We start from the raw sequence: 14,153 nt of genomic DNA, 5'->3' as shown, positions 1-14,153 counted from the left end.
TTACACCCTTTTAGGCCCCTTTTCCTCTTTTTCCCTCAAGTCATTTTTAACAGAATACATACCAACATACATAATCATTTATTTCCATCCTATGCACTTCAATAATATTTATACTGTAAAACTCAAAGCGATTCTTTTTTTTTTTTCAAAGGGATGAATAATCTGAGTTAAAAGCATCCCAAGAATTTCGTCTACCTATTTAGAAAAATGCATGCCAGTGTCGTTTCTTGTAGGAGAAACCCGGCCTCGCTTAAGGCGCGATGCATGCGCGTCACGAGAGTATTGTTAGTTGATAAGTAGAAACATCTTACTCCATCCCGAAGACCATATCGGTCAATTCGACGAGATGCCTACCTCCTATTCAAAGTTAAAAACACGGGGGTCACCTATAAGACAAGGTAAGCCCGTTCATGCAAGTCCGAGGAAACATGTTTCGCTCGTCACCACTCAGGATACCGGACGGGCCGGCCATCACGGTAACCCGTCTAGAACCCCTCGTTCTAGCCGTGCGTGGAAGGTTGTTCCGCCAATCAAAAACAGCAACTTCGGGTCTAGTCGACACGTTGGTAGGCCGTTTGGGAAATAGGGGGCGTGTTGGAGAATATGGAGGGATTAAGGGGAGCTGCAACAGTTGCAATCGCTTTACAAACACGCATGCGTTGGGATATCCGTCACCCCAATTATGATTTATGATAAACTACATGCCCCCTATTTCTTTCTCAACACCACCTGGCCATGCTCATCGACACTTCACCCTATCAAGGAGAAGCTAAGCATGTCCAGCATTAGTTACTTTTTTAGATACTGTATCTCTGGTATATGATAGTTATTCTATGTAATTCGTAGATAACTGGAAGATAGATTTACATAATAGGTAGAAATATCATATGATGATAATGATGCTATTAGCCCCGTCTATATAAGACTACCTACCTCTACCTTAGGTACCTACACAGATATTCGACGTTGCAAGGTTAAGTTACATGTAGGTACTAATATAGGTATAAGAGAAACTCGTCAGATTGCTACCTAAATTTAAAGATAAAGACTCAGCCCCAACAGTAGGATCATACTGTTGGTTACTACTTACGTTACGTGCCTAGTAAAGACTCCAATTCGTATAACTAATATACTTTAGACAATAGGCTAGGCACCTGTTTATTGAGTCAAGAATAGCTCGCATTCGATAGGTACATAGGCCACGATACTGTAGAAGTTTAGGCAGTATACTTTTTATAGATTCGCAGGACAGACTGCCATAGCACACACGTACGATAGCAAAAACGCTTCACGTGGCTTTGGTGTCTCTCGCAGAACCTTTCTGCGCGTAAGATCTGGCAAAAGTGACGCCAAGGCGATAGTCTTAGAGTGGCTGATGCGGACTCTTATCTAGTGCAGTTCAGCTGAACATATTTCAAGTCGCACGATTGATATATATATAGAAAAAAGGAAGAGTTATGCCTTGTACTCATTCGTCACGTAGACCGCCCCCATTTGCAACGAGTCAACCTTCTACCTACTCCGAGTAGACGCCGTACGTTTAGAAAGAATGGCGACGTAGCGTGTCCTCTCCAACGTCATGCGCTGCGTAAATGTAAGCGTCGAGAGCGAGAGCGTATTTTAGTTTAACCACGTCTTAGTAAAGGGATTGGGAACGGTACATCGATATGTCTACTCCTGGATCATACCGGCCGCCTCTTCCTCCTTGGAACCAGCGGAACCCGCAGCCCCCTGGGTGTCTAGGATATACGGACTGGGGTTATCCACCACCACCCCCGGGACTTCCGCCTCAGAATCCGGCCTATGTACCCGACTCCCGGCTTCCGCCGGTCCCTCCGCCGATCCCTCCGAGACCACCTGGGTATGAGATCGCCACTCCAAGCAGCTCTAATGAACAGTCTTGTTTCGGACACTCCGTCCCGCCAACGCCCCCAGGGCCTCCCCCAAGAATTGTGAGCGTGGATTCAGCCAACCCTCCGCCATACTCTTGTCATCCGCCTGATGCGCCCAGTCTCGGCAAAGGCCACGACTACTTGCGCACGTCATGCTCAACCCTTCATTGCCAGAATGGGTTTACTAGCATCCCACGGCCTCCCCCGAATCCGCTTAGTCAAGCTATCCTACAACAGCCAGCTAGCACCAATTTGATGCTTCCAGCGCGTCCTTCCAGCACAGCAATTGGAATCAACGATATTCAACCGCTAGCGAATAGCTCCAGCTCTTCAACGACGTCACGCCCGCCCAATACCGAGGCTTCGTCCCCATCACTAGCCGGTGCTTCGATCACGTCGCCATCAATAGAGCACCTAGACGCTCAATTCCAATCCCTATCCGTGGAAAGTCGACTGCCGACCAACTTGCCGTCTGTTTCGCATAATAATAGTACTCCCGAGTCCTACCCAAATGTTCCCGAGACTCCTCCGTCCGATCCTCGTGTCCTTGCACCTAGTCTCTCAGACGGCCATATCTACGAATTACCAGCGGAAAACGAACCTAAAGGCAAGCGTGCTGCTGCTGCTGCTACACGCTTGGCAGAAGGCCTCCTACCGGCTCCTGCTCTCGAGCCGTCGGCGGTAACTTCCTGCATCGACGACGCGGTCACATTCGCAACGGACTGGTACCGGCACGCCGACGCGCCCGAGTTCCTCGTCTGTTCGCGCTGCTACGTCGACCACATCCACAAGACCCGGTTCTGGAACCTTTTCCGAAAGAAGAGGCTGGGCGGCGACGGCGAGCCGCGCGTGTGCCGGTTCAGCAAGCCGCGGATGCGCGATCGCCTGCTGCGAGACGCGCTCGCGACGGGCTCCTGGGAGTCCGCGCTGGCTTGGATGCGCTCCCGGCCGCGGATACCGGACTGCAGAGGGGTCGATGGCGTTAGAGGGGAGGAAGGCATTGCGTGGTACAGGCCGAGATTGAACGACATCCCGGGCTTCGGGTGTTGCCAGGCCTGCTACGAAGACCGTGTCCTGGCCAACCCGTTTTTTGTGAACTTCGAGCCGGCGCAACCGCAGCCGGCAGAGGAAATCGTACGTAAACCCCTAGATGCTGCCGCTATCTCCTTTACGTTCCTACTACATATGTCTCGGAAGAAATCCCCCCTTTCCCCTCTTCCCCCTCCATTTGTCTCTCTCCCCTCCTTTTTTTGAGCTTGCCTAGCAGTCATTCCTCTCAAGACACGACTTGACTCCCTGAACTCCTTGCTCAAGAATATAGGTTAAGTACCTAATCATTGACTTTTGTTGTAGTGGAGCTGCGATTTAGCCGTGCCCTTTGTAGGAAAGGAGTACGAAGCCAGGGGTAAGACCAACGACTGGTCCGGGTTCGTAAGCGAGGCGAAGGCACGGCTGTCCATAAGGCCTTGCGGACGGCGCAACGAAGAATTGACCTACGGTAGGAAATGGTTCGTGCCTAAGCGCGGCCCTGAAGGGCTGGTGCTCTGCTCGGGATGTTATTGCGACCAGGTGATCCATACCAGCGAGGAGGGCCAGTGGCAGGTGGAAGAGAAACTCACAAACGCAATCGGTACCCGGGTCCGCTGCGGCATGGGAATCTTCAGCATCACAATGGCGATGGCTCGGGCTCACGAGGTCAACGACTTCCAGATATTCTGGAGGGCCGTACATAAGCTTTCCAAAGAGAAGTTTTGCGACGACGACGGTATTGAAGATGGGACCTGGTATACGCTGCCTTCCGACCCGCCCAACTTCGGCATCTGCGGCGCCTGCTATGTTGCTATCGCAGAACCCCTGGATGTATCGCGCTTCTTAGTACCGAAGCGGGACGCGCAGCCTGCCGGGGTTAAATGGCTATGCTGTTTCAACCTCTCGAATCACCGGGCCCCGCAGTACTTGCCACTACTCGTCGAGATGTATCATACACATGATACAACCTCATTTGACAGATTTGCTTCGGTGTATTCTTCTCTGCCGGTATGTCCTCGTGAGGAGGACGCGCAGGGCAAGCACTGGTACGGATGGATAGACTGCACGATCTGTCCAGACTGCTATCACGACTTTGCTGCGCTCAGTCCTCTGGCGGCGAAGATGGAGCTTAAGAACACGGTGTTAGAGAGTAGCGCAATGTGCGAGATGTACAGCCGGCGTATGCGCGACCTTTATACAAAGTGTAGCGAGGCGTCGCCATGCGACCCTACAGAGCTTCTCGGATATTCGGTGCAGCGGCGGCTCGTCTGGAGTCAGACGGTTCCACCAATCCGAGCGATGCTGCTACGAGCCAAGATAGCGCTGGATCAACAAAAGATGCTCAACATTACGAGCTCGCACTACAACCAGATGGGCATGCTAGAAGATGTCACCTACGGACATGCGTACACATATGGTGCTCCTGGAGTCGGTTACGGATATGCAAATCAGAATCTCCTGCAGGGCGCTATCTACGGTCAGCAAGCCGCACAAGTGGGTGCTAGTGTTGTGAATGGCAGTGCAACTCTCCTCGTCGGACAGCTGGAGCAGCAGTGGAGAGCTGTTGAATAGGCAGATTCGATTACGGGGTTATTAATACAGGACTTTGCCTGGATAGATACCTGAGTACCTAACCTGAACTAGCAATCATAACGCGTACCTTAGGTAGTATATTACCATGGCTCATTGGGTATACTTTTAGTCGATGTGATTCGATGTAGGCATATAAACTATATGGGTAGATACATGCAACTCGCTTCGGTATTGAAATTCAAACTAACATACCTGAATATTTCGAGAGTAAACTTACAAGGCGTAAGTCCCTACTTCGCAGGGAGAACGATTGTTACCGCGGCCTTCGTTTTACCCCTGAGAATATATCACTCTCTCGTCTAGTCAACAGACAATTCTAATGCTAAGGATGCCAAGTCTATTATATGTGCTAGAACCTAGCACGCCCTAGGCAAGTTCCATCAGGACGGAACAGCGGATGGTTTATTAGTTTAGGTAGTTTTGATTCTTAGCGAACTTACACTATTTAGGGTTGAACCGGGATATCATTATCTATGGCGCTGGGGGCTTGACGAATCTCTTTTTCCGTACATGTTTAATCTAGGGCTACAGTCAAGCATTAAGGTTAAATCACGAAATAATCCGTCCAATACGATAGGTACCTACCTACCTAACCTAAGGTAAGGTAAGATGACGATGGTCTTGTGGCTGAAGGTTAGGTAGTAATAACTACCTCTTGCTGTGCCACTTCGCTCCCCGTGCGTCATCATGCTTTTGCATAAACTACCTACGATGATACCTTGATTCACTTTTCCCACTCTCTTCCGTTTCATCGGCGTTAATTACAGGACCCAGTCCCATTTACCTGGGAGTTTTGGTATCGATAGTGTCAGATTCAAGATGAATACAAGGTAGGATATGAGATCAGACAGACTTACGCAATTGGCCCGATTCGCCAAATGTTTAGGACTTCCAATTGAAATGGGAAGAAAAAGAATTTAAAATCCTCCCCCCCCGAAATATGGACTTTGGGTCTGGGCCCCTTACAAATTAAGTCTATTTCCCCTTCTGGACTCCAGAATTGTTACCATTCGAAGAGAATACAAGGTAAACCCCAGTATTCCGGCCATCCGTCCTGTCAAACCACGGGTTAGCGTCTCCATTCCCCTGGGATAGTGCAGTTAAATCGTCTACGGGATCAGTTACCCGTTTTTACGAATCCGACGTTATACTTACTACCTTAGGTACCTAAGGTAATTTCTTGAGGCCTAGCTTCTTAACATATTGATGTATCGGACGATGTACGTTATATGTTTTACTTCGTGACAAGAGGACGCTTCAAGAAGCGAACTGGGAAATATCCATCTAATAATATAATACGTAAGTCTTAGACACCTAACCTAACCTAACCTAATCTTCCCGGACCAAAACTTTGATATCACATATCAGACATACGATGGATGTCCAGCTCTTGACCTCAAACGTCGAACCCATCTTCCTCGGCATCTTTTGCTAACACTGGAACGAGAACTAATGTTATTAAGCTTATTCTTAACGGATCAGATCAGCTCAACTCCGAGAACTCGCACAAGAGACGCCATAGTCCATAGTCCATGTTTGTACCTACCAGCAAAATCCATTGGCAAGACTCGATTGGATCGCTTATACTCCTAGACACCACCTATCCTTTACACTTCACTGTGTGGAGTGCGCATCAAGCATAGGAGGTACTTATATGTTACCTCGGCCGGCGAGTTAAATTAGCTTAAAATACCGCGTACATCGTCAACATATCTCGCTCTCTCTAGCCTAGCGTATGAACTTTCCAGAGCGTTCATACAAGTACATATAAATAAGGATAGGTAGTCGACGTTGCATATTACGCTCTCTACATATTATATACTACAGGTAGTTAGGAAGACGTCGATCTGCAAGTATTAATTGGTTCAAGCGGGGGCGTTCCAGAGGCTCGGGAATCCAAGCCTCAAGGTTCTCCCTAGAAAACAACACGGGGGCACGATTGGATAGGTAGAAGAAGAGAAGAAAAAAAGGGGGCCCAGCGAAACCTGCTTGTTTGTCCCACCCCATCACCCGTCCGGATTCGCTATGAATAAATTGGTCCTGCGTCTCCGACAATACGGTCGATGCACAATGGCAACCACCGAAGATCAAAATGGCAAGCAGCAGCCTGACCGATCGGTGGATTACATATTGACGGGCAAGGTATATATCGAAGAGCTGCCCCCTGACATAGAGCCGATTCGAAAGTTCCTGGAGAAATACAGCGGCATCCGCGCCAAAGACGTCGACGATCATATCCACGAAATAGTACGTATTTTTTGTCTCTATTCCCTAGGTACTACTTGATGCTAGTAGGTTGAAGAAGAAGAAGAAGAAGAAGAAGAAGAAAGAAGAAAGTGAACTCATCATTATTATATATTGTAGCGAGATCGTCTCTGGGAGATTTACCCTTACATCTGCATCGGCCACTTCCGCTTCCTTTCGCTGAAGTTCACGTCGGACCCGCGGTACCAGATCGCTTTGAACCGGTTACTCGCGCCCCAGTCGGACGCCACCTTCCTCGACGTGGGCTGCTGCGTGGGCCAGGTGCTGCGACAGCTTACCTTCGACGGCGTAGACTCGGCGCGATTGTACGGCACCGACTTAGAGCCGCGCTTCCTAAACGCGGGCTTCGACCTATTCAGGGACCGGGACAGGCTCCGCGCCACGTTCGTAGCCGGCGATATGGTAACCCCCGCGGGGGGGCAGGACGGTGACGGCGAAGGCGACGAGAAGCTAAAGGTGCTCTACGGCAAGATCAACATCATCCACGCGACGAGCTTCTTCCACCTGTTCACGTGGGAAGAGCAGGTGCGGGCAGCCAGCAAGATGGTGCGATTCCTCGACGCGGACGATCCGGACGTCATGATTTTCGGGCGCCACGTGGGAACAACGACGCCGGGCGACAGGGAGGGGGCTGCAAAGTCGAAGAGGTTCTTGCATAACGCCGCGACCTGGCAGGAGTTATGGGACGAGGTCGGCAAGGCAACGGGGACCGCATGGCGAACGGAACTGAGCGAGATAGAGGAGCCTGGCATGCATCCCGATGGCAATACCGACGGGACGCTTCAGCGCATTGGGTTTGGCGTTTTTCGGGCTTGATTGGGTTAAGAGGTATTGAGCTGGACTTTCTGTATACTAGGACGGGTGCATAATAACTGGCGTTTTCATGGATAGGAGGTAGGTATCTTCTTTGGCAACTTGGGGGATTGGGAACATATACAACATTGGAATAGTAGCGAGACACAGCCTAGGTTAGGTAGCTTTTCTACTTGAACATACCTAGGTACCTACGATGAATATTTCCAGTCTCGAAGTAATTATGGGTTTACCAGGCCTACGGTCTAGGTAACTTAGTAGGTGAACAATTTATGATACGATACGGATTAACAACCTGGTGATCAGAAAGTAGACAGAGACTGAATAATATGTATTCATAACCTCGACTTCCCCTAATTTGCTCAGACTTCAACCTAAGAACAGGGTGTGAAGGAGAAACTCTTTAGCTAACGGAGGATTGGCCTTAATTGATAGGCCAACCTCAAAAGAGCACATAAAAGTAAGTACCTAATGTACTTAGTGCAGCAAGCAACGTGAAGGTGATCCGTAACCTTAATCTACCTAGGTACATATCTAGATATCGGCAGGCAGGCGGTCGATGAGAGACGTCAGGATAGACAACCACTCCGCCTCCCTGGCTTCCAGATGCTCGCGCAAAGCATGCTGGTAAGAAGACAGCTGGAGCTCGACCTGAGCGAGTTCAGCGTGGCGGGCGGCCCTCGCGTCCCAGTACTGTCCGACGTCGAAGTAGAGCCGGCGACACTCCAAGACTAGGCGGGCGCGGCGGGCCTGGTCGCCCGTCAGGACGCCCTCGTCGTAGGCTCGGATCCCGATCCAGCGCAGCGTCGCCATCTCGTATCCCTGGATGGACGCCATCACCGCAAGCCTCCAGCTCACCCGATCCGACAGCGGAAGGGGGAATTTGCGGCCGGTGGTACTGGTCCAAACTTGTGTGTTAGTAATGAGTTCACACAAGGAAATATTTTCAAGTATTTAAAGAGGCGTGGATGTTTAGGTTAGGTTAGGTAGGTAGGTACTTACGTGGCAGCAGACATGGTTTCGGGAATGCCTTGCTAGCGTTGGACGGCTAATATATTGATTGGTACGAGATATGGCGGATGTCTGAGTACCTCCCAGGTAGGCAGACTTCGGGGCGCCTGAGAGTCTAGGGATAGAAGAAACAGATGTTAGCTTGCTAGCAACTGACAGCAATGGAGATTAGAAGCAATGTGTATAGTAAGTAATACTGGAGGGGAAACATGATTTTTCTTGAATTATTACTTACCAAGTGGTCCTGCCGGCGATCCTAAGTGCCTTGACTAAAACTGCTAGCAGGTTTTGGGGGGTGTTGATTGTGTAAAGGTCACAAGTTGGGATATCGGCGATGGCAGCACTTAAAAAAGATGGCGAGGGACAGATTAAGTTGGGCAACCAACTTGGGAAAGTGAAGGTTGGCAACCTAAAGTTGTATGTCTTAGGTTGGCCTTGAAAAGGTGCAGGTGTATACACATGCAGATGTGTATAGACTTCAATGTGGCAAGGGTATATCAAGAGATGAGTTATAGTAGTCACAACTGACTATAGGATGTGACTATACTCTAAGAAGACGCGTCGGCGATGGACTGAGGAGGCAGGAGTAAACTTGATGTAGGGAAGGTCAAATGGGCATCGGCGACGGTTATAGTTGAGACCAATCGGCGACGGAAGGTAGACAAGCACGTATCGGCGACGTGTATGGGTAGGAACAACTTGACATAAAAACTTGTAGGCAACCAGGCTGATGAAAAGTATGAGCACCAACCAGTTCAACCCTAAGTTTAATGTAGATGGGAAGAAGTTGATGAAGGAGATGCCCCGGAAAAAAAACTTGTTGTTGTAGAGGATGAACAAGAAGAAGTAGTAGGCAAGTGAAATGTTCAAGGATGGTCTGATGATGTGGACATTCCTGAATAAAGTTGATGTAGAAAGAGGTAGGCAGGGACGACGTCGACGTAAAAAAGGAAAAGAAAAACTTGAAAGCTGCAAGCAAATCCCAAATCTTAAAACTGGTTGCCGTGGATGAAAAGGCGTGGTCCAGGTGTGCCGGCAACTTCCTTGGTTGAAATATTTCACTGCCTAGTGAACCACAGAAAGCATCTCAAACCATGGAACTTGACTTGTTAAAAAGTACCTAACCTAACCTAAGGGTCCATAAAATTTATTCACTACATATGTTTGCCTGCAATGTTTGAGGGATGTTACGACTACCTAAGGTAGAAGATAAAGATAATGGCACTGGAGAAGAAGTTGATACAGGAAAGGAACAAAGCGTACCTGACCCAGCCCCCTGAAATTTATATGCAAGTTATCAATACCACTATTCTAGGAATGTATTGCCCAGTAAGGTAAGGTAAGGTAAGGTTAGCTGTAATCGGCTGCATGAGTAGATGGGTGAACCTCTAATAATAAATGATATATACATGCTGTAGTTCCAGCACTGTGATATCAAAATGCCATGAACGCTCAAAACTGATGCTAGGCGCCATAAAATGCAAGTATGATGCAGTACGCACTATGTCGTAGTAGAATGCAGTAGGCTCCAACGTTGTACCCCGACGAAAAATGAGGTAAAAATCATAATCACCACTTCCCCCTTTTCCCCCCTTTTCCTCCTATCCCCCCCCCCCCTCTCTCTCTCTCCGTTCCTCACCATATCCTTTTAGCCACCATCTCATACCTCATCACCTTAGAAAGCCCATCATCTCCCTTCTCTTTGAATTTCTCTTCCGTCTTCCGTTCTCGTTCACGCATCTTCTTTAGCCCTTCTTTATCGTCTTCGTATATCCATTTCCTACGGTCTTCTCCCACCTCCACCGCACCCCACGAACCAATGCGCTTCCCCAGCTGCGAGAAGTTCTCACGCTCCGCCTTACCGGTAGCTACTGCGTGTTCCTTGCGTTTCATTGCGGCATACCGCTCCTTGGAATATCGGAGTAGAGCCATGCCCAGGAGGAGCTTCACGATAAGAAGCACAATCCAGGTGAGAAAGAAGAATATTATCATCGTGAGAAGAGCAATCGCGTCATCCGAAGAGAAAGCCAAGAACGAACGGGATTCGGGCGACCCGTACGGATTTCCATATACCGCCCGGCCTAGAGCATTCCTAAGAAGTGTGTCGAGATGCTCTAGGGCTGCAATCATGGCAGGTGAAGACGGTGTCGAAGACTCCACCGAAAGCTCCGTGGTCGACGTTGGAATTGGCGGGCTTATGTGCGTGGCGAGGAACATATGATACACTTGGATCGAGGCTCGGATAAAGAGGCAAGAAAGCGGCAGTAATGGTAAGCCCAAGCGTCGAGTCAGCGAGGGCGCGGAAAATGCCTGTACAGTCAGTTATGGTGAGATGCTAATTCGAGGCGAGACATACGTTGTACCGATTAGACTTACATTGGTGTAGTAATCCTTGCATAGGATATCTAACATTCTGCTGTAAAGGGTCGGCTTAACATTATTGAATTTGTTAATGAACGCATGTTTTGTCCAGTCCACCATCATCTCGATACCTATGACAACCAGGAAAGGAGAGAGAACCTCGCCCGAGAGTATCCACGATGGCAGCACCGTGAAACTATTGGGCAGACTTGAGCTGGTGTGAACTGGCCCGGGCTTTGAAGTTCCATCTATTTCACTACCAGCTCCTAGCACGGACAGCCCTCCTACCTCCACCACGTTTCTCATACCAATGATTAACAGTATAATCCACAGCTGGAAGCGTTCGACCACATCAGAACAAGTTAACTGGAAAAGGTTCTCCTTTTCGATCCTTTTGAAGACGCTCCCCTTGATTTCGACGAATTGATTGGATATTAAGAGACTAAGCAGAGAATTTGAGTATGAATTCACAGCCACGTTCAACGTGATAACTTGGTAGAACAAGCACATGGTATGAACAACATTATAGATCAACGAGAGGATGAACATGCCAAAGGGGAGAAGGACTTTAGATCGGCCAGAACTATTTCTCGATAGGGTCTCGGAGCTGAAGAGACACTCCAAGATATCTTGTCCGAGGGCTGAGAGAAGGCGATCGCCAACCTCAAGAATATTGTAGATGACATAGAGCTTCATCGAAGACTGCGCGCGAATGAAATGATACATCCGGCTGGCGTCAAGGTTCATCAATGCCAAGGAGCTGCAGATAAGAACAAATCCTTGGAGGAGGTCGGCTTTGTTGTAAGACGTTAAGTTTGAGGGCATAGACTTCGTCCTACGATGTCGAAATCCGCCAGATCTAGGCATCGGATGCTTCGGTGGATGGAACACGCCGTTGCTACTTAGCCGAGGGACGTCCTGGGTAGACACGCCCGTAGTTTCGGACGAAGTGCGACGTCGCGTGGTACCATTCTGGTTGGCGCTGGAGCTACTCACCCTTGCTCGGCTCTGACTTCTCTCCGACTCGCCATTTGCATGGTTGTTGTCGGATTGGGTTTGAGAGTTAACCCCCCCTCTCCTCCCCCTTTGCCAGAGGCGCCAAGTACCTTGCCAGACATAACCAACAACCCACCGTGCTTCTTTGCCAACTACATACGCCCACCATTTTACAAGGATGCTAAGAGCGATTAGGAACCTTATAGGTAAGATGGTGAATGTGTATAGCCACGCATCAAGGCATGCCAAAGTTCCGAAGGTCAAGACTCGTTCCAGATACGGGGGTAAGAGGAGAGCATTCAGGAGCCGTTCGAATTTGACAGCGCTAGATTCGTATGGGACGTCTGTGGCGTATGAATGGTGGATATATAGAGGACTAGGCCGTTGACCAGCGAGCTCTAGTTGGAGATGTAAGGGGAGAGACATAGGCGGAAGAGGTAGGGTGGGTAACGCAGGAGACGGCGGCGGCAGACCGGGAGGATCTAGTTTGGGGGGAGACACTGGGGGTTTTGATGTAACGGACGGAAGGTTTAAAGGAAGGGGACGAGGGAGAGGATTGAAAGAATTTCGCCTCGTAGAATTCGATTCCGTTGTAGTAGGGCCCGCGGAAGATTTCCTATTGGTGGGTGGGCTGGAAAGTGTTCGTGAAGACGCGTGAGGTCGCCTGAAGTCTGCTGCAGTTCTCGGAGCATCATGATACGTTAACGAAGATGCTTCTTGATCTGCGGTTGGTATCTGCGTACTGCCTCGTAACTGGCCGGACATGGATGGGCGGGATATAGATTCAGCAAGGCTGGCGGACATGGGATACTCGGTGCCGTTTGGCCTGCGCTGGGGAGGTTGAGGGGGAACGACGGCAATGGGTAGCGAATCAGGCGAGGAGGTTAAGGCTTGCATCTGGGAGGCAGAAAGCTTCCTGACACTCTCGTGGCTTGCCTTCTTTGTAGCCGATTTAGAAATCGAATGTGTGCGTGAATTGGTGGTAGCATCGGTAGATGGACTCGAGACAGACTTATCTACGTGGCCAGAAGCTGTAGTCGTAGTTGACGACATGTTTCCGTTGATGCTGGCGCCCGATTCAGCATCCGACGAAGGCGTGTAAGACGTATGGCCGTTTCCATTCGAAGCGAATATCTCGTTTACGTTATTCATGTTATAGCTCGGTTCGTGTTTTTCGTATTTAGGAGTGACGGGAGTAGAAGCAGTGATCTCGAGAGTAGGGAATGGGTCGGCGGGAGGGGTTGGATATTTTGAAGTTGTTTCGACTATAGGATTATCTCGACATTGCCCTTCTCTCTTTGTACTTCTCCCAAATCTTTCGTCGGCAACCTCGTCTAAATCTGTAGCTGTAGTAGTGGTCGAGACATCATCGTGAATATCATCATGGCTGTCGTTGACAGGCCTGGTAACGCTTTCGTCTCGCATAATTTAGTTGATTCCAGCACGGAGAGGATGTCTTTGTTCTCAATGAACCCATGGCCTCCGCAATCATACCCGATTCCAACGTCCTCCAGATATGTGATAACTACCTAAGGTACTAGCCATGAGAATGCAGGGTCCGCTATAGATAAACTAAAAGATGAAAGAAGCCATGTGGAAGGAAATTCGACAGGGGTCCAGAACGTTAAAGAGCACAGTGTTGTAGCCTTGCGGGATACAGTACGGACCTTAGGTACATCTATGTCATTGGTCATTGGTCATTGGCCATTGATAAAGCCTTATCCGCAAAAAATACCTACGTCATATCTAGGCACCTCTCTACAATACACCAATTCCCCTAATACGACCGTTAACACGCATATGTACCTATATTTTTTATTTTATGAATTACATGTCGTTAAAATAAATGGTAAAATGAAAAATTACCTAAGGTTAGCTTATTATTACCACGAGAGTTTATTTTATTATTTTTTTTTCCTTGATTATATTTTGAACTGCTCTTCACCATGCCAACCGAACGGCTACCCAGGCTTACAGCTCTTAGTCGCGTTACTAAACGGCTGCCTACAAACTTGGCTACCTTAAGAAGGGGCTTTTGAAACGAGGTCGCTTTCGAAGCGAGGTGCGCATAAATGAGCTTCTTAATCCGGACGAGCTAGGTTAAGATGCTACCAGCCGTTCTTGCTCAGATCTGATTCGGGAAGTGGGAGATGCTATTCAACGCTGCCCTTTGATACGTCGGATTATTATCCT

At 48.9% G+C, this 14,153-nt stretch overlaps 3 protein-coding genes across 3 annotated transcripts; 2 read left to right on the top strand and 1 right to left on the bottom strand.

The window, feature by feature from the left end:
• Positions 1 to 1,177: 1,177 nt before the first annotated feature.
• Positions 1,178 to 4,707, top strand: F4812DRAFT_25011 (uncharacterized protein). Its single transcript, XM_047930718.1, has 2 exons — positions 1,178 to 3,026; positions 3,246 to 4,707. The coding sequence occupies exons 1-2, from the start codon at positions 1,668 to 1,670 to the stop codon at positions 4,491 to 4,493; spliced, it is 2,607 nt and encodes an 868-aa protein (XP_047795096.1). The 5' UTR covers positions 1,178 to 1,667; the 3' UTR covers positions 4,494 to 4,707.
• A 1,196-nt stretch (positions 4,708 to 5,903) lies between these two features.
• Positions 5,904 to 7,685, top strand: F4812DRAFT_24936 (uncharacterized protein). Its single transcript, XM_047930708.1, has 2 exons — positions 5,904 to 6,761; positions 6,879 to 7,685. Exons 1-2 carry the CDS (start codon positions 6,540 to 6,542, stop codon positions 7,593 to 7,595), a joined length of 939 nt encoding a protein of 312 aa, XP_047795095.1. The 5' UTR covers positions 5,904 to 6,539; the 3' UTR covers positions 7,596 to 7,685.
• A 2,531-nt stretch (positions 7,686 to 10,216) lies between these two features.
• F4812DRAFT_410211 (DUF747-domain-containing protein) lies at positions 10,217 to 13,575 on the bottom strand. Its single transcript, XM_047932511.1, has 2 exons — positions 10,980 to 13,575; positions 10,217 to 10,913 (listed from the first exon to the last, which is right to left on the bottom strand). Exons 1-2 carry the CDS (start codon positions 13,383 to 13,385, stop codon positions 10,239 to 10,241), a joined length of 3,081 nt encoding a protein of 1,026 aa, XP_047795094.1. The 5' UTR covers positions 13,386 to 13,575; the 3' UTR covers positions 10,217 to 10,238.
• Positions 13,576 to 14,153: the final 578 nt, after the last annotated feature.

This window comes from Daldinia caldariorum (genome assembly GCF_022478825.1).
Source record: "Daldinia caldariorum strain CBS 122874 unplaced genomic scaffold F4812scaffold_1, whole genome shotgun sequence".
Classification (NCBI taxonomy): domain Eukaryota; kingdom Fungi; phylum Ascomycota; class Sordariomycetes; order Xylariales; family Hypoxylaceae; genus Daldinia; species Daldinia caldariorum.
The sequence above is the reverse complement of the archived record's forward strand: the minus strand, read 5'-3'. Positions and strand labels throughout refer to the sequence as shown.

What these genes read in the sequence shown, in the direction of transcription:
- F4812DRAFT_24936 (XM_047930708.1), top strand. Translation starts at nt 6,540, where the DNA reads ATGAATAAATTGGTCCTGCGTCTCCGACAATACGGTCGATGCACAATG. An exon ending in ACGATCATATCCACGAAATA is followed by an intron (nt 6,762 to 6,878) that starts GTACGTATTTTT and finishes TATATATTGTAG; the next exon opens with CGAGATCGTCTCTGGGAGAT.
- F4812DRAFT_410211 (XM_047932511.1), bottom strand. Translation starts at nt 13,385, where the DNA reads ATGCGAGACGAAAGCGTTACCAGGCCTGTCAACGACAGCCATGATGAT. An exon ending in GCAAGGATTACTACACCAAT is followed by an intron (nt 10,914 to 10,979) that starts GTAAGTCTAATC and finishes CTGACTGTACAG; the next exon opens with GCATTTTCCGCGCCCTCGCT.
- F4812DRAFT_25011 (XM_047930718.1), top strand. Translation starts at nt 1,668, where the DNA reads ATGTCTACTCCTGGATCATACCGGCCGCCTCTTCCTCCTTGGAACCAG. An exon ending in CGCAGCCGGCAGAGGAAATC is followed by an intron (nt 3,027 to 3,245) that starts GTACGTAAACCC and finishes CTTTTGTTGTAG; the next exon opens with TGGAGCTGCGATTTAGCCGT.